This window comes from Gouania willdenowi, chromosome 16 (assembly GCF_900634775.1).
Source record: "Gouania willdenowi chromosome 16, fGouWil2.1, whole genome shotgun sequence".
Taxonomy (NCBI): domain Eukaryota; kingdom Metazoa; phylum Chordata; class Actinopteri; order Blenniiformes; family Gobiesocidae; genus Gouania; species Gouania willdenowi.
Genome location: NC_041059.1, coordinates 12,700,359 through 12,718,607, shown reverse-complemented (window position 1 = coordinate 12,718,607; position 18,249 = coordinate 12,700,359). Strand labels below are relative to the sequence as shown.

Below are 18,249 nucleotides of genomic sequence, written 5' to 3'. Positions count from 1 at the left end.
CATCGCTGACGGCATTTACAAAAGGAAGTAAGGAGATGTGGGCGGGGCCAGTGTACAGCAGGCAGAGTGAAGCGCTCAAGATGTCTGAAACCGCAGAATCACCGACAGAAACACCGCAGGAAGGGCGGCAACCACCGACAGACGACTCGACTGCAGCTGAAGAGAAGAAAAAGAGTACGGACAATTTGTGCTAAAAATACATATATATATAGTCAAGTCTTTTGACCGAGCATTCCTTTAGCATAGCAGCTAATGCTAAAGAGAAAACATTTCCGGGCTCGTGACGTCAGAGACGATTGGCAGGAAATGTAACCAATAGCGTTAGTGTATTTCTTGAGTTGACCAATAGACGTCTACTTGAGCTGGTTTAGCTAAATGCTAATGCTAAAAATTAAGAAACTATTAGAAAATGACTTTATTTTATCTAAACAAGTAGGAGTTCGGTATTATTTGGTTATAAATATCAGAACCACAAACATGTGGTGTTGTAATGAGTTTCAGACTGTCACACTGTTGGCATTTTTTTGTTGTTGTTAGTTTCTTCGTCTTTTTTTTGACCTGTGTGTAATTGTTTTAACAACTGTTAAGTGTCTGAGGTTTTGAAAAGCACTTATAAATAGAAGGTAGTATTATTATTGTAGATGGTGACCGATCCATTGAGACAGACGTACTTTTTTGGTTAATTGGCTAATATGTACAAACTTTACTTCACAGATTATATGCACCCATTACATTTAAAGCCCTGTAACTCATGTAAAGTAAAGTAATTTTCATTAAAAACCGGAGACCTGGACGGTTAATTTACAAGTTAATTCCAAAAAAGCATTTTTGTTTTTCACTACAATTCCACTGAAAACTGCAAGCTAACAACTTCTACGTCTTGTAGTTGATGTGCTGTTGAAGGCGGTGGGAGACACTCCTATCATGAAGAAGAAAAAATGGACAGTGGAGAGGATGAGGACGGTGCACTCTCTGTCACAATTTATTTCCCGTTTCCTCAAGCTTGACACTAATGAAGAGCTGGTAAGGATACTACCAGTGCCTTTTGTGTGTGTATAGACATCTTTTTTTATTTGTATTTTTTAAATGTGATTTATCTAAACTACTCCCCCTCCCACCCCTTTTGTAGTTTATCTACATTAACCAGTCATTTGCACCTTCACCAGACCAAGAAGTAGGGATCCTCTTTGATGTAAGTAGAGTGTAAACTGTTTTCAAGCACCACACAAAAGTTATCCATGTTGTCTGTCAGAGTACGTATCCCTGTTTGCAAGTGAAGCTGCAATGGAAGATTCATTTTTATCACATTCATCAGATTTAAAGATAGGGTATGTAATTTTCTCCAGATACACTTTTCAAGTTTTTGGTTAAAATTTTCTTCATGCCCTGACAGAAATTAAGATCTCTGAAAAAAAAATGATGAAAATCTGTCATCTGTAGCAGCTGTAAACCTGTAAAAATTTCGACCAATGAAAAAAGACGGTTTGGTTTTTTTTTTTTTTTTTTTTTTTTTTTTTAACCAATCACGTCTTTCTGTCTCCTTGCTTGTTCTGGACCCCCTGTATGCACAAGCCCACACTCATAGCATGTCACCGGTGACAGAGTTAAAAATGAGTTTTTAGTCACGTTTTTTAACATACAGTATATAATGAAAAGATTTAGTGGTTACTTACCGCTGGATTAAACATGAGATGACGAAGTGTTTACACAATACAAGTGTTGAGCTTTGGTCCGCTTCTAGAACATTGGCGTTCGTGCATGTGAGTGAGGGACGTGGCTTTAGCGGGAGCTCAGAGTAGGGTATGTCTGTTGACCAGACATGTCAAACTGAAGGCCTGATTTATTTATTTTTTTAATAAAATTTGGTTGCAAATTTTGGAAGTCAAAATCCTGGAGGCGATACAATCTTTAACTTAGTGTTTTAAAATAGTAAATTACTTAAGCACATTATTTATATGTGGCATAATAATAAAGGAAGTAGTTCTTGGATTTTTCTGGTTTGGGTCACTTGAGAACAGAGGGCAGAACATGAACCTCCTCGTAAACTGATGTGTTGGACTTGGATCTCGCTGGTCTTTCAGGTCATGGAGAAATATGTTGTTTAGAGTGTTAACCAGCAGAGGGAGCAGCTTTATGTATCATAAACTAAATTCCTCTGCTGCCTGTTGAATTCTGTAAAAATTACAGTAATTTAATTAGACATCAGTCAGAAATTCATGTTCGTCAAAGTATCTTTTTACTTGGTTTAGTAGTATATGCAGTGTTGGCTGTTTTTAGGTGAATGTTTGATGAAACACAGTAAACATGAGGATTTAGTTTTTACAATTACATTTTTAGCCAAAAGTCTTTTAAACTAATATAGTCTTTTATATTTCTAATACCTAATAATGTGTGTTTTAGACACATAAAGCTTAGGATTCAATGAGGTAATTTCTAATGATCTCCCTCTTTCTGTTGCAGTGTTATGGCAGTGATAACAAGCTTGTTCTACACTACTGTAAAAATCAAGCCTGGGGTTGACACTTTACACACTTCATTTTTTAAACATTCTCTACTCCACGTGCTCTCCCACTCACCCACAACGTTGGTTTTTATTTTGCCATGATGTCATTTCTTTTTACTGTAAATGGTGTAAATAAATTATTGTAAGTCAAAGTCATCTTTATTGTCAATTTTTCAACATGTGCTGGACATACAGAAAAAAAAAAGTTTCTCTCTGAGCCGCGGTGTAAACTAACAGTAGAAAGATTTTAAAATGTATACAGAATATTAAGGATGAAAATAAAAGGACAGATTTCCAAAAAATCCAGATACTGTGCAAAGATGTACATTTCAAAAAACAACAGCAGCAGCAACAACAAATGTGTATGGACTTATATTAATTGCAAGTAAATGAATATAAGGCACTAACTCAGTGAATTAAATAATAATTTTTTTGTAATTTATTATATACAGAATATAAAGGTTAAAAATAAAAGGACAGATTTCCCCAAATTTTCAGATACTGTGCAAAGATGTGCATTTCGAAAAAACGACAGCGGCAACAACAAATATAATCGCTTTTGTTTGAATTTTTTTCTGTGTGAGACTTCAAAATGGCACCTACTGTAAATACTCCATTAGTTGTGTTGTCAAAAGGTTTCTTTTATTTATTTTTTTTATTTTTTGACGACACTGGTGGAAAGTGTTTTTTTCCAATTTCTCTTAATGATAATTACACAAAAGTGTGCATGGTGCAGGTTTGGTAACATTTTGTAGGACGTGCATCTGTGTACAGACACCGGAAGAGAGACGGCTACGCTCTAACATGTGGATTTTAAGGGATTACACTAGTCGGGATGCGTTGGTGACATAAAATCCCAAGAAAGAGGGAAGCGAGGCACTTGGTTGCTCAGTCGGGTTGTGTCCGTCCAATGGCCTGGAGGATTACTAAGGGGAGCACAGGCAAGGTAAGGGTGATGCTCCACCCTGGAGGAGGAACAAGATGAGGAAGAAAGTGACTGAAAATCTGATCAAAATGAAGAAACTAAAACAGTGGTGAGATGATTTTTGATTCCTGATGCCTGAGGAGTTTTTACAAGACGGCAAAAAAGAAAAAAAAAAAAAGACAACTCAATCCTTGCAGAAGCTTCAACTTCATATTTGAAGAAACTACAGAAGACAAAAACTCTTGGTAGGTGTGTATTTGGTGTTGTTTCCCGTCAATATGTTTAAATGTATTTCATTGAATTTTTTAAAAATCGTATATTTTTAAAATTGCATTTATTAAAGGGTAACTCAAGTAATTTGTTTTGTATTTAGGGTTTAATGAAGCAAAAACAAATATTTTTCAAAACTGTATCTAAGAAAAACTTTCATGCAGTTTGTATGAGATTATAGTGTTAGAATAGATGCAAAATGTTTTTTTGTTTTTTTTTTTTATCATTTATTCATTATCCTGATTGCAAAGTTGAAATACTTTAATGTTGCTATACTTTATCAGTTATATTATGCTTTGAAAAATCTGGTTATGTTTTGTTTTTTATGAAATAAAAATTGAACTTTTCATTAAATTAAAAAAAAAAAAAAACAACCACCATTAATCACTGGTTTTCTGTAAATAATCCAGTTCATTTTACACTGAGAAGCATGCAAAATATTTATAAAACAACCCCGTGAAAATATTTTGGCATAAACGACAATTGGGACTTTAATTTTATAATTTGATTACATTTTATAATGTTAAATGAATTGTATTTCCCTTTGTTTTTCTAAAACTAAACAACTGATTTGCTTAAATGTATCATTTCCACCATTAGAAAAATAATTTATCATTTTTTCTGCTGTTTCCCCCTTTTAAAAACTGTATATCTAATAACCGAAGCTGTATTCACATTTTAATCACTGATTTCTGCAGCGGCTTCTTCGTTGCTGTCCATCACGTTCTGTATTGGTGTATTAGATTTATTCAGCGTTCAGAGAACAAGCTGTCACGGGATCAGGAAGCCGTCTTAGTGCTTAAATTCACCGGGTTTTAAACACTGTGTTCTGTTGGTTTTTGCAGGGGCTGGTGATGATCACAGGGAGGGATTGCATGAAAAACAGACAGCAGACATGGTCAGAGTGCACTTCACAGTAAAACACACCTAACAAACAGATTAAAGCAGATTCCCAGGGATTAGTAATAGAAATTTCATTTAGATTTGTGATTTATCCATAATTTCATCAAAAAAGTAATTTATTTCTTTGCCCCGGTTCATCTTTTCTCCCACGTGGACTCATAATGAGCGGCAGGTCTGAGTGTGCACAAAGGTGCCAGGCTTTGGTAAAGCCCCAGAGACCTGATCATTGTCCTCCATAAACCCTCCTGCACATGATTACAGGTGACTGCAGGAATATTCAACACTGTGGGCATATTAGATCTTACTTTCTCCACTGAGGCAACACCAGCTGTGAAGATGCTTCCCAGCTCTTCTTCCAATGTGTTGCATATGATGATAAATTCCCTGATTCTCCAGTGACTCCTTTGTAGATCTGTTGTTGTAGTAGTAGCCTAAGTGCAGAATCAGGAGAAGGTTGAACAAAGTGCTTTGCATGGAGATCACTTGCCACATGTCAGAGATGGAAACTAGCTGAGCAGAAGTCCAGCACGGCCAAACTTCCTCTTGTGTCTTTATTATCATCCTAAATCCCTCATTGTTCATTTCTGGCTTGCATCTGCGTCCTCCCCTACAAGTATCAACATAAAACCCTGCACGTTCCAGCCACTGTTTACCTTTCCCCGATTTTTATCACACCGACCTTCCAGTACCACTTAGTCATCAGTTTTGCCCTCTCCTGTGTTTACTATTGTATGTAATTGCTCTGTATTTATATAAACCGGGCAGTTCACCACCTTTTAAAGTCAATCCAAAGCATCTGTCCCACCCTCCTGGTTCCATCTGTGACTGCAGCCATTCCTTCTCTCCTACTTGGCATATTTCCTCTTGTGTTCTCCCCTCTTCTCCATCTTTTGCCTCATCCCCCCACCCCCATTCCCCCTCTCTGTTCTTTTTCTCTCCTGTGTGGCCATGTTGGAGAGTTTGTCCCGCCGCTCTCGCTCCCTGCTCTCCCTGACCTTGACCACGCTGGCTCTGGCCCTCTCCATCCTGGCTCTCTGCACCTCATACTGGTGTGAGGGCACTCACAAGGTGGTGAAGCCACTCTGCCTGTCTCCTGTCAAAATGAAGAACTGTGGTCAGAACAACAGCGAGCCTTACACCACAGGTACTAAACACACACACACTTCATGTTTCTACTAATGCAGTTTTTATTCATTTACTTATACCAGGGGTACTTGAACACATTGCAGGGGGTACTTGGAAACATGAGTCATTTTTAAGCCTATTTCAGACACTGTACATGCTCATCCAACATCTTTTCCACTCATTGACAATAGACTGCATTACTGAAATAAACAATATTGTGGCCTTAATATCCTACTAAATTGTTACTAACGTGTTGTGCACATTACTAAAAATTGAAGTAAATATATTCTCTGATATACAATAATTGTAATGCACAAAATTGATATTTAGTGTGCGTTAAACGTACAGGTTGACATTTTCAAGCTGTAGGAGATTTCAGAGGCCAACATGTTAACATGTAAATAAAACAAGAAAGGTTACTAAATTGGAGTGACGAAGGGGTTCTCCTAATCAGAAGAGAGGCCATGGGGGGCACATGAGACAGAAAAGGTTGGGAAACACTGTCTTATACCATTGTACACTGACAATACCAGTCTATTCTAGTCTATTTTCAACACAGTTAAGCTTTGACAATTATTTGGTAATAACATTATCTTTTTATTGGAGATGGGTGATATTATCGGCCCATCAATATTATTTCCCAATATTAGCCCTAAAATGTGATATTAGTATTGGTTTTTCCACCATATTGAAAAACAGATTTGTGTAGTTGTTTGAGACATGTTAAAACACAAAACTTCACTTTTTTCCCCATAACTAAAGTTGAATAATGCTTTTTATTTTGTACAGATGGTGTTTATTTGTGAAATACATCCAGTATGGCACCACATTAAAATAGGATTAACCTGTTATTTCTATTGATATGTACTATGTGACGTAAAATTAGTTTTTCGGGGTGGAAGTGTGTATATTTTGCCACTGATTTATTGGCAAAAAGCTGTTATCGAACATCCCTACTTTTTGCACCATGTAGACTGTAACAGCATGTGATGGTAAATAATCACTTGGGGTTTTTTTGTATTTACAGAAGTATTTTATATCCAATTAAATACAAAAAAAAATGTTGTTGTTGTAACAGCAGCAATTTGCAGACATGTTTTGTGTTACTGAGACCTATTCCAGCCTATGCAGGACATTATAACATACCAATCAGGTTAATTAACTGAACGTGGAACCCGACACAGGCACAATGACTAGTTTAATAATAGCTTCTAATAGTTGTTTCTTTGTGTTATTTTGATTCTGTTGCTACTTTTTAATCACTTTGCTTTAATAAATACTGTGGAAACCTTACAAGGCCATAACGAGGCACAAAAATGTTTTCCAGCAACAGCTTAAGTTGCAGTAATTTTTCTTCTGTGAGATTCTGGAATAATCTAAACGTGTAGACATTATGACAGAGTCACTCTGTGGTGCACTGATGAGCATTGCTGCCTCTCAGTGCAGGGATCATAGGTTTGAGTCCCACTGGTGGCCCCTAACTTGTCACTGCGATAGACTGGCATCCTATCCAGGGGGGGTTTACATTCCTATGTCTGCCAGGATTGGCTCCAGCTTCCCCTGCGACCCTGTCCAGGGTGAACCCCCACCTAACACCCAATGAGTGCTGGAGATAGGCACCAGCACCAGCAGAGCTTTGCTACCCTGAAAAGAGGAGCAAACTGGTCAGAAAATGGATGGATAGAAAAGATAAGAATGTTCATATACAAGATGACATGTTCTTGGGACGTGCAACTTGTCTTTAGTTTGACAGCTTGTGGTTGTTGTACCACCAGAGTTGTAGGATGTTGATCTGTGATCAAAATTTGGGTTGGATCTCACTTATGTCGACTAAACTTAAGTTTTCCCCACACTAATCTCCTTATTTAACAGCCTTAGCACTTGAACATATCCTTCAAATAATCTCAAATAAAATTTTAGTAGGGATGGGCGATATTATCGGCCACACCAATATTTGACATAAAAGGTAGTATCGGTTGACATTGGTAGTTTTTTCCACTGATATTGAAAAACCAAAATATGTTTGAGACAAAATGTTAAAAATGAACATTAACTTTTTCCATGATTGAAGTAAAATTAGTTTATTTTGCACAGATGATATTTTGCGTGGAATGCATCCAATGGGGCATCACATTAAAAGAAGGCTTAAAGTGTTAATTCAATGAAAATTTATATAATGTGACCTAAAATTAGGTTTGTATTGGTTAATTTTGGAAAAACGCAAATTAGGCGTTGGACAATATCGGCTGACATCTAACATCTGTACTATTTAGCTAAAGTGACAGCAACAGTCAGGTTTGAAAACCATTATCCTTAATTTAATTCTTTATATCTTGTACCATGTTTAACCTAATTGTGTCTTAAAATGAAAGTGTGACGGGATCTTTAGGTTTCATTTGGTTGCACAGGATGCTGACAGTGTTTGTTCTTTAGGTTTTATTGGACATTTCTGGGAATCTCTTGAAAAATATATTTTCAATCTCTGCAAGACTTTTGTGGTTTTAAATAGGTTAACTGATTCAATCAAGCGTGTCCTAAATGTTGATATTCAGTCTGAATCACAGATGGGCTTATATACTATATATTAACATGTACTATATGTAATACAAATCTAATGGCATACAGGCAATAGACGTTGACCTATGACAAAGAGAAAATGACCGAATTAAAGCATCTTTTGATTTAATTCATGTCACAAACCAGAGGAATACATTGATGTGGTGTGTATATATATATATATATATATATATATATATATTCTCCCTGTTTTCATCCACAGAGAGTCCCACTCAGAACCCCTTCAACCGCACTCTGTCTCCAGCCAGGAGAGAGGAGCTGGCCAGGATTAGACAGAGGCAGCTGGCCAATGCAGTGCACTACATCTGGGAGACGGGGGAGGACAAATTTGCTTTTAGATATTTCCACACAGGTTTTTGGGAAAGCTGTGAGAAACACAGTGATGGTGAGCCCATGATACAAATTCAGGCTTTCATTTCTACAAATTCATACGTTTCCTTTCTTTACAAGTTAAGTTTGTCCCTAAATGTTACCATTTTGTCCGTAGGAGAGAAATGTCGCAGTTTCATAGACTTAACTCCAGGGGAAACACAAGGTGGGCTTTGTATTGATATTGATGACGTGCAGTGTATTAATGAATATCTGTCTTTTTTGATGGATTTGTCTGATTTTTCATACGTGTGCATGTATTGCAGGAGTCCTCTGGCTGTCGGTGGTCTCAGAGTTTACGTACATCGGCCTGCTGGGGATGGGCTTCTTACTCATGTGGCTGGAAGTGCTGTGCTCTCATAAAGAAATGCATTCTCTAAAAATCAATGCCTATGCAGCAATCTGCACTGTGCTGTCAGGTGGGACTCAGTCATTCCCTCAATCTATAAATATTTGTTATCTCCTTCACGTCTTTATTTGATAAGTTGAAGTTATTTTCATACCTTGTAGGTCTCCTTGGGATGGTGGCACACATGATGTTCACCACAGTGTTCCAGATGACTGTCATCGTGGGCCCCAAAGACTGGCGGCCTCAGACTTGGGACTACGGCTGGTCATTTGCGTAAGTGGCGAATAAACAGTTTTAAACCTTCAAATAACAGATGCTTGCATATAATCACGTTTTTGTTCAACTCTCTCCGCTCTTTATTGCCCCCGCTCGTAGGCTTGCCTGGGTGTCCTTCAGTTGCTGCATGGGGGCAGCTGTGGTCACCCTCAACTCCTACACAAAGACCATCATTGAGCTTCGTCGCAGGCAGCGACTACGTTTGGAGGAAGCTCGAGCCGCCACACATGCACCAGCCTATGACGAGGTGGTCCCGGGGGGCGGACTCTACTCCGTCAGTGGCCTGTTGCAGTGTCCGGATGGAATGATTGATGTGACGTGGGCTCCGAACGGCAGCATGGTCGGAGTAGGAAATGGGGACGTACCAACGCTGGTTTTGGTAGGAGGCTGTGGGCCAGAGGGGTGTGAAGACTGTGAGAGAGAGATGGACGGGGTTCTGGACAGAGTGGATTCACCTTGTTAGGGAGTCAGTGGCTCGTGTCAACTGAAGAGACTCAAACACTAAAAAAGACATTTATAGAAAAGTTTTTTCTTCAACTGATGAAGTTCAAAGGCCAATAAAACCTGCATCATGTGAGCAGCTTATGCTCACATGAAGCTATATGTTTTCTGGGTGTTTCTCAGTGCCTCAGTAGGACAGTATAGGATAGTATCTTTTATAACTTTTTTAACCGCAGATATGTCTTTTTTAATTGAGAGAAGGTCAAATTGAACTATTGGATTTATCGGACCTCCAGCAATTTGTTTTTCATTTTTCTGTGATGACCAACTTCTGATGGAATTTTTGCTGCACTGCATGTGTTGAGGCTCCAAAAAACGGAGTTTACAGAGACAAACCCGTGGAGATAGAGAGATTACAGAGATTTTGAAAAGTCTGCTCTCTGATGTTGAACAGAAGATTACGGGCAAACCAGTAATCCTGAGTTGGATGGAAAGAAGGAGGAACGGATCGAGGGGAGATGCTGGGGGAACGTAAGGGAGCAGGCTGTCGTGAGTCATAGTTGGAAAGAAAAGCAGACACGCATAACCGCATACTGCACACACACGCACACTTAAACATCTGCACCCTGATTACGACACACTGTCAGGGAAACAAAGGTTTACCAATGTGCATTAAGTCCCGTTAATCACAGAGTTTCACATGATATTTCATTAGGAACCTTTTCTTTAAAACCAACTCAATGTGAGTATATATTTACCTTGAATATCTGTACGTTACACATTTGAGTTAATCCTGGATTTGCTGTCTTAGATTAGAATGTAAAATTTAATACCGAAAGCAGTATTTTTGTCGGCTGCAACATTACAGTATTCACAATCTTTCTGGGTCAAAGATGAATCTTTTGTATTCAGGGGACGATAAATAACTGGATTTCGGTACCACAGATGTATGAGAAAACCTTTAATTTATTGTGCAGAGAATAGAATACAACGCTGAAGCTACAATCTAATCAAGGTATACTTACATTAAAAAAAAACTATGAGAAACTATTCATTACTTATGCAATTGTTAATGATGATTTTAGCAGTTGTTTTTTTAATTAGGACTACAAACATTTCAATGCCCTTTACTCAGATTTGTTTTTTTCCTCTTTCTTACATGTATTAAACACTAAGCCATTTGCCTCAATTAAATAAGAAATTGTCTCAGACATTAAAAGAAAATGAACTTAAAGACACTGTAGGGCGGTGTATATTTTACAGAGGGGCGGGTCATGCTGGGAGAAAATCAAGAAAGGGTGTAAAGTACTGAATAATTCAATTTGGGGGGCTAAAGAATGTGAAACAAATAGAGGGAACTATTGTTTCATGGGTTCATAGTGGATTAGACGCATTGCATTTTCATTTTCAATCACTCCTTTGATGAACTCTCCTTCTGCCAGTCGTTCTGTAAGGACAGAAAGAAAAAAGAACTAATAACGTAACAGGAAACGTGCATGTTTGCGTGCATAACCGAAGCAAAACAAGTGTGACTTCAGGTTAATGGGTGGAACAAACTTATTAAAGCTTACATGACATAAGAAAAGCTGGCTGATACTGTGACACTGTGACCCCCATGTGGATTTATTGCTTGTATTATTGTTAAGCCAAACAGATGACTATGACTTGTAATCTGCCCCGGAGAATGTGATGACATCTGTTGAAGGAGGTCAGCGCTCACATAAAACTTTTCTCCTTACAGGATGGACAATGCATGCATGTGTGTGTGTGTGTGTGTGTGATCCCTCCTACCGTCATCTCTCTTTTCAAAAAAGGACCACAGCTTGTTAGCTCTCTTTTCGGGTGTGTTCTCGTCCTGTGCAAGCCTGCACTGCTCCTCCTTGGGGATCAGCTTAAATATGGCCTGAGTGGGGGTTGGATTGAAGAAAGGTTATAATGCTGCACTATTACACCATGAATACACATTTGTGTAATACTTCCTGCACGACTGCAATCAGCATTCGTGAGGCTACAAAGCTTCAGGTTTGCTTGGATGTGACGCTAAAAGTAAGGCTACAAGTCGGTGTCGCTGTGCTTCACTAGCGTCTGGCATTAGTCGGTGTGCTTTAAAGAGTTTAGCTGGGCATGGCCAAATCAAGATACAAACAATTAAACCAGTCTGTATTCACTTGCCAACCGAACCTCCTGCCATATGTGGTTCGATGTGCAGTCCAAACTTAACGCGTCGAGCAAACACCTTCACCAAGGTTTAACTTAATGACCACACGCACCACCTAGGGATGGTTACCCAAAGGCATTGGATCTTCAGTGGGCTACTTAAGAACCAGTGGATTGCGAATGACTAAATGACTGTGCACTTTGGACTCATCAGGCCTTTAAGTGTGTGTCCCACTTAGGGAGGAAGACTCATCTCCCACATTTAAGACACCTAGATTAACATGGATTAGTGCCAAGACTCAGGCCACGGGCCAAATGTGGAGATGGCGTCTCTTCTCTCCCTGGACTCTCCCTCCATCTTGTCTCTCAGATCTTGTCGTGTGTGTGTGTTCAAACTTGTAAATTAAACGCTCATTGGTAAATTTGCCCAATTAAATATTATGCAAAAAAGGGAATCGACATTAATGGCTGACAAACAGTATTAATTTTGATGGCAGATTTAGTCAAAGTCTTTTGACTAAAATGCAACTTAATTGTAATCAACATTTTGTCATCAGGACAACTAAACCTGTTACAGATGAAGTTGACTAAATTATACTTTTATACTTTTAAAAAAAAAAAAGATTGAATCACGATTCATCAATCTGATGAGATAGTATTAATGTTTGTTAATACATACAGACAGATTTGATGCGATCAATGCATTGTACCACATGTTCACATGAGTTCTGATTGGATTTTGTCCCATGTGACCAGATTACACTTTTGTTTTTATTGGTTGACAAAAATATCAATATATTTTGATACAGTTTTGGTTTTTTTGTCGACAAAATGAACACTGCTGACAAAGCCCCTTTCATGTGCTCATTACTGTAATGATTTCATATTTTGATGTAGGTGCTTTCTCCTGATTCGTTGTGTATTGGTACCCACAAACATAAAACGTACGCCAAGTTCAAGAGGAGGTCAGAACTTCCCCTCTTTTTTTCTCAGAAGCTTGGAATTATTCAACTTTGCACTTGGCTGTTGAGCAGCTCTCACGGTTTTCAAACGCAGTTATTTTATGAAGTGGTTGTAAACGCGACACTTATGGACTCAGGCCAGTTGGCCATGAAATAAATCCCATTACAATGCCAGCTGGATTCCCAGCTTATCTGTTTAAACCTCTTGAAGTTGCATATGATTTGTCTTAGAGCAAATAATTAATACATCCCGAGCAGACATCAGGGCGGAGAGCAGGACTCGTGTAAATAAAATGTGTGCTTTGATCACACAATGGCATTAGTGATTACACTGGGTTAGCAAATCATGAGTTAAACCATCACTAGAGTTAAGATTTTTTCATTTGATGGGAGTAAAAAAAAAAAGAAGTTTTAATCTGTATTTCTAGGGTTTCAGATGAAGAACATTGAAACTGACAGGTTATTATCATTGTTGAAACAGCAAAAGTCATATGGGACAAGGAATGAAAAATGCCTAATAATTTTTTATCTAACATCACATTAAAGCTTTTTTTTATCTTTAATGTATCAGCAATATTAAAAATCATGCATTATGCGTTACCAACTCTGTTCAGCTCACCTGGCAGATCTCTGTCACTTCTGTCTTGCTGATGTATCCATTTTTGTCGACATCGAACAGAGAGAAGGCCCACTCCAATTTCCTGGTGGTCTTTCCGGAGGAAGTCATGTGCAGTGCAATGATGTACTCCTTAAAGTCCAACGTACCATCGTCGTTGGTGTCAAAAGAGCGAAATACGTGCCGAGCGTAGCTTTTGGCATCACTTTCAGGGAAGAATCGGGTGTAGATCTGCTCGAATTCTTCAAGTGTGATGCGACCTGTGGGACACTGCTGCTGGAAGTTCCCGTACCACTGGCTGATCTCGGTCTCTGTAAATTTGGTGTTGAGCTTCAGGTCCTCCAGGATCTCCTTTGACATTGCGCTACTAGTGCTATTCCCCATGGTGGTTAATTCAGTGTCTATAGAAATGAGCGATATTTGTCAAGTTCCAGGTATCCACCTGACTTCTCCAGAGGTTTTCCACCACAGTGCTGACAACTCCTCCTTGTCCAAATCGCAGCCTTGGACTCAGGCTTGACTATCTCTTCTGTGCACTAAACAATAACACAAAATGTGTTAGTAGCTACATTGAGATGCTTAGAATATTTCGCTGTGAGAGAGGACAAAAAGATGTTACCTGCTTGTTGACTTGTCAGACATGTGACGTCTTAGCTGTAAGAACCTCAGAGATAAAGAGGGCAGGGGGAAAACCTTTTGCAGAAGGCTTAATTCTGTTAAAGCAGGACTTAAGGTGGATGAGCAACTGCTGAAAAATGAACAACCACCGGCTACTATGGCACGGCTAGGTTTAAAAATCTGAAGATATTATGTTTTATTTAACAGTAATGCCGAGATTCATCCCTTTTGATGTTAAGAAAAATAAATATTTCTGATTGATAACAATTCATATTTACAACCATAAATATATACTCTCAACAGACTGGTTGTAGATTATGGCTTTCAACTTTGAGATATGGCAGTTTAAGGCTTGGCTCTGTGTATATTAATGGAGTCTAGTTTCTGTGAAATATGTGGACTACTGTAAATCTCAGGGGTGTTTTCAAATCTATTGCTTAAACTCATAAAGCACTGCTTTTGCTATTTCAGGGGTGGCCTTTCAGTGGATTTAGGTGGCCACTAACTTCTAATTCCAGACTACCATCTGTCTCAACCGTTTAACTCTCTTTCCCACTCTGTCTCTCCGTCTACATCAACATGGACACATTTTTACAGCATACATTTTTCACATTGGAAATATTTTTCCAATATTTCTTTTTGGCTGAAACCTTAATTTATCATTTAACTTTGTTCCACTTTTACATGTGATTATCCACCATATGAAACAGATGTTTTCAGCTGACTGAAGTACCACTGAGGTGGAATGTTTAGTGGACTTGTTGAACTATAGTTTAAAAGCGGAAACAGACCTCAATTATAAATCTTTTGTTGTTTTTCCGCAGAGGAGTATTTTTTGCTTCATAATGATAATCCATTGGATTACACCTGCCCTTCCTTAGCCCACCCACTCCAGCCTTCAGCTAATTACCCTCGTCTTCATCCTGTGAGCAGAGTTACCAAAAGAATTACCCCCTTCCTCAGCACAGGACAATCCCTGACACCTGACCTGTACCTTTGCCTGGACTAATTGGTCAAGCTTGAGCAAGCAAGGATTTGCTGTTCCTTTTGAAATCTTTTTTTTTTTAAGTGTTTAGAACATTTATTATCAGCCATCAAGAGATCATCAAGCGTGTTGTGTAAAACAAAGTCAGTCAGCTGGTTGAATAATGTGGTATTGCAAGTATTTTTTTGTTTTACAGAACAATGTGGCTGTTTTTAATAGTTGACAGGGATGGATTGTAATGGATTTCTTCACGATCACCAGGACGAAGCATGTAGCAGTGATTATGATGTGTTGGCACAGAGACTTTCAACATAGAGAGGTTTAAGGAACCTCAAAAGCCTGATGATACTTATTGTTCATGCAAACATTCTTATCATACTACAAGGAAGACAAAACTACAAATGAAATATCCATTTAATGGACACTTTTGTCCAAAGTGACGTACAACACAAGCAGTTAGGGTTAAGGGACTTGCACAACGTCCCACAGTGATGACCTAGGTTGGATTTGAACCTGTAACCCACCATCACCACCACCACTCCATCTATATTCATCTAACCAGAGATAGGCAACTTCTACCTGAGCATTAATATAGGAAAGAACAAAAGTCTTAGTCCTTGGTAGTTCTTTTGTGTGGGTTTTCTTGGTGTTTTTTTTATAGTTTTCAGACATTTTGTATGTTTGTGAATTCATTTTGTCTATTTTCTTGTCAATATGGCAAATATTTGTTGCCTTTTTGTGTGTTTTTCGAGTCGTTTTGTGTGTTTTTGTTACCTTTTGTGTGTTATTGTTGTCTTTCTGTGTCATTTTGCGCAATTTTGTTGGCATTTTGTGTCTTTGACATACGTTGTTTTTGTAGTCATTTTGTGTTAAGTGGCTGTTTTATTGTGTATGTACTTTTGTGCATGTTGTTGTCATTTCCTCTGTTTCTGGAGTTGTGTGTGTTATGTTGGGCTTCATATAATTTCCAATTTTGTTTTGGGTGCTGCATATGGCCCCGGGGCCGCCAGTTGCCTATGTCTGATCTAGACAGAGGGCCGCTTGTGTGGACCAGCATGGCAGGGCTTCTGTGGAGGGTGGATGGTTAGACCTGTTCCTATGGCTTTTCTCTCCACTAGCTGCTCATTTAGAAATCCCTCTACACTCTGAATTCTACACTCAAACTAATCAATTAAAGTAGAGGTTCTCAACTTGTTAGTGGGGACCCAAGATTTGAGTCGTGGAACCGTTTTCAGGGAGTTGCAACTAAGGGGTTTCCAACCAATAAGAAGAAATGTTAATTTTATATAGTTTGAAATTAACTTTACTTTAGATTCATTTGAATTTGTAGATATAAAACCACAGTTTTTCCTTAGTTTATAGGTTTTTTTGGTCATAAATTCTGGGAAATGATCATTGACTATCAGAATAAAGTGACTATTCCTTATTATCTGTTACCATGCCATGACAATGTGTATTATCTCAGTTATAAAGGGTTCTGTATTTTTATTTCTTAGTTTAAAAGTTAGTTGGGACATAGTAATACAAAAACACTGCGCTGCTTTTCAGGGTCACAAGGACAAAGTAATATAACTTTAAATAACTTTTTTTCCATAAAGAGCACAATTCCTAAACCACTCTCTAAATGAAATAAACAACAACCCAGGAATAAACTTTCAATTGCTATTACATAATAAACCAGTGATAAAAATCGAGCACTATGTGTAATAAATACCTTGTAATGCAGAGAAGAGGTAAAATAATGTGCATCCAGCACGAAGAATAATGAGAAACTTTAAGCAGGGCAATGTTAACAAAAAAAGGAAACATACGTTCTCAACAAAACAATGGTTAAACACACAACTCTGGAGACGGAGAGAAAGAAGGAAGGGAGTTGTTTCTAGATAAATATCTGTTAATGACTCATAATGAGGGGTAATGACAGACGAAAGCTTCCTACTAAACGCAAGGAAAGAGAGTAACAAACAAACTATACGACAACAATCTTGCCTCTTTCATTTTCTGGGACCTAAAGTCGCAAGACGAGAGAAACGGTTTCCATTCCTGCACCAACAGCCCTCACAGAACGTTAGCAGCAGAAAGAGAGTCTGAGAGTTCTCATGTATGGCAGGAGACCTTTGATGAAGTTCTCACAAATTTGACTGACATCTGCGCTTTATCCCTGAGGCAAGTCCTGCTTTATATTATACATACAAATGTTTTCTGTCACTAACATTTCAACAGCTTATCTGACATTTCTCTGTAGCACAAATATTTCATTATACTGGAGGATTTATTCACTGCTGAACGATAAGTACATATGTATAACTAGATAGTGAAACACGTAGCATTTTCTGTTGTATTTAATCCACTTTTTTGTAAGATAAAGTTACTTTTTCATAGGGCTTTTAATTTCTAAAATGTTTTGAATTTATTGTTTTTAATCCCTCATTCAGAAGGATTTATCCTGAGTTTTTAAACACAATCATCCACTCTCGGTAACACTTTACTTGAAGTTTTATACATAAGGCTGACATTAAGCTGTCATTATTATGACATGACACCTGTCATTAGCATGAATAAGGTGTCATGAAGGCTGTCATTAAGTGTTGTTTGTAACCCTAACCATAACCATAATCATAACCATAAACATAACCTTAACCCTACCTAACCCCACTGAATTCATCTACCTAACTCAAAAAATGCCAACATAGCTCCAAAGGTGTCATAATTTATGCGAAAAGGTGTCATAATTTAGCAAATGACACTTAATGACAGCTTAATAACAGCCTTATGTAGAAGACTTCAAGTAAAGTGTTACCCAACTCTTCTGTATACATTTTGTGACTGGTAATCCAAATTATTTGATTAATATACTAATATTAATGAGTGGCTACACTGTTTCTGTAGAAATGTACAATTCTAATGATTAAGATAATGTGTAAGAAATGTAGGAATTATAATAATGCCCTCATATTGAAAGTTGATTATGTACAAAATTGTCAAAATGTGACTATTTAGTATATTTTGGAATTAGACACAGGAAAAAAAAGCTTCATAAATGAAACATGAACAGTAACAAACATAATATTAAAGTTTGAACTCCAATGAAGTAACATAGTAGCAGTATATGAACCTAAAGCAGAGTATGAGAACAAACAAAAACAAATGCTGTCAGTGGGCTGTCAACAAGT

The 18,249-nt window shown here is 37.9% G+C and overlaps 3 protein-coding genes across 4 annotated transcripts; 2 read left to right on the top strand and 1 right to left on the bottom strand.

Moving 5' to 3' along the window:
* Window positions 1-23: 23 nt before the first annotated feature.
* On the top strand, window positions 24-2,659 carry atg12 (ATG12 autophagy related 12 homolog (S. cerevisiae)). The gene is made up of 4 exons (XM_028470008.1): window positions 24-174; window positions 887-1,023; window positions 1,130-1,192; window positions 2,461-2,659. Exons 1-4 carry the CDS (start codon window positions 36-38, stop codon window positions 2,518-2,520), a joined length of 399 nt encoding a protein of 132 aa, XP_028325809.1. The 5' UTR covers window positions 24-35; the 3' UTR covers window positions 2,521-2,659.
* Window positions 2,660-4,148: 1,489 nt separating this feature from the next.
* On the top strand, window positions 4,149-11,064 carry LOC114478430 (germ cell-specific gene 1-like protein). Its single transcript, XM_028471515.1, has 6 exons — window positions 4,149-5,745; window positions 8,506-8,688; window positions 8,791-8,838; window positions 8,939-9,091; window positions 9,183-9,294; window positions 9,397-11,064. Exons 1-6 carry the CDS (start codon window positions 5,550-5,552, stop codon window positions 9,758-9,760), a joined length of 1,056 nt encoding a protein of 351 aa, XP_028327316.1. The 5' UTR covers window positions 4,149-5,549; the 3' UTR covers window positions 9,761-11,064.
* LOC114478431 (visinin-like) lies at window positions 10,829-16,884 on the bottom strand. 2 transcript variants are annotated; one of them, XM_028471517.1, is made up of 4 exons: window positions 16,791-16,884; window positions 13,477-14,009; window positions 11,530-11,641; window positions 10,829-11,185 (listed from the first exon to the last, which is right to left on the bottom strand). In XM_028471517.1, the coding sequence occupies exons 2-4, from the start codon at window positions 13,855-13,857 to the stop codon at window positions 11,097-11,099; spliced, it is 582 nt and encodes a 193-aa protein (XP_028327318.1). In that variant the 5' UTR covers window positions 13,858-14,009; window positions 16,791-16,884; the 3' UTR covers window positions 10,829-11,096. The 2 variants fall into 2 exon arrangements, with proteins under 2 accessions (XP_028327318.1, XP_028327317.1); XM_028471516.1 differs by lacking the exon at window positions 16,791-16,884 and adding an exon at window positions 14,093-15,612.
* Window positions 16,885-18,249: the final 1,365 nt, after the last annotated feature.

Coding starts and splice junctions, on each gene's coding strand:
- atg12 (XM_028470008.1), top strand. CDS start 36: ATGTGGGCGGGGCCAGTGTACAGCAGGCAGAGTGAAGCGCTCAAGATG. Junction 175..886: donor AGCTGAAGAGAAGAAAAAGA/GTACGGACAATT, acceptor TACGTCTTGTAG/TTGATGTGCTGTTGAAGGCG. Junction 1,024..1,129: donor TTGACACTAATGAAGAGCTG/GTAAGGATACTA, acceptor CCCCTTTTGTAG/TTTATCTACATTAACCAGTC.
- LOC114478430 (XM_028471515.1), top strand. CDS start 5,550: ATGTTGGAGAGTTTGTCCCGCCGCTCTCGCTCCCTGCTCTCCCTGACC. Junction 9,092..9,182: donor AATCTGCACTGTGCTGTCAG/GTGGGACTCAGT, acceptor CATACCTTGTAG/GTCTCCTTGGGATGGTGGCA. Junction 9,295..9,396: donor GACTACGGCTGGTCATTTGC/GTAAGTGGCGAA, acceptor CCCCGCTCGTAG/GCTTGCCTGGGTGTCCTTCA.
- LOC114478431 (XM_028471517.1), bottom strand. CDS start 13,857: ATGGGGAATAGCACTAGTAGCGCAATGTCAAAGGAGATCCTGGAGGAC. Junction 11,642..13,476: donor AAGTGACAGAGATCTGCCAG/GTGAGCTGAACA, acceptor ACCCCCACTCAG/GCCATATTTAAGCTGATCCC. Junction 11,186..11,529: donor TTTTGAAAAGAGAGATGACG/GTAGGAGGGATC, acceptor CTGTCCTTACAG/AACGACTGGCAGAAGGAGAG.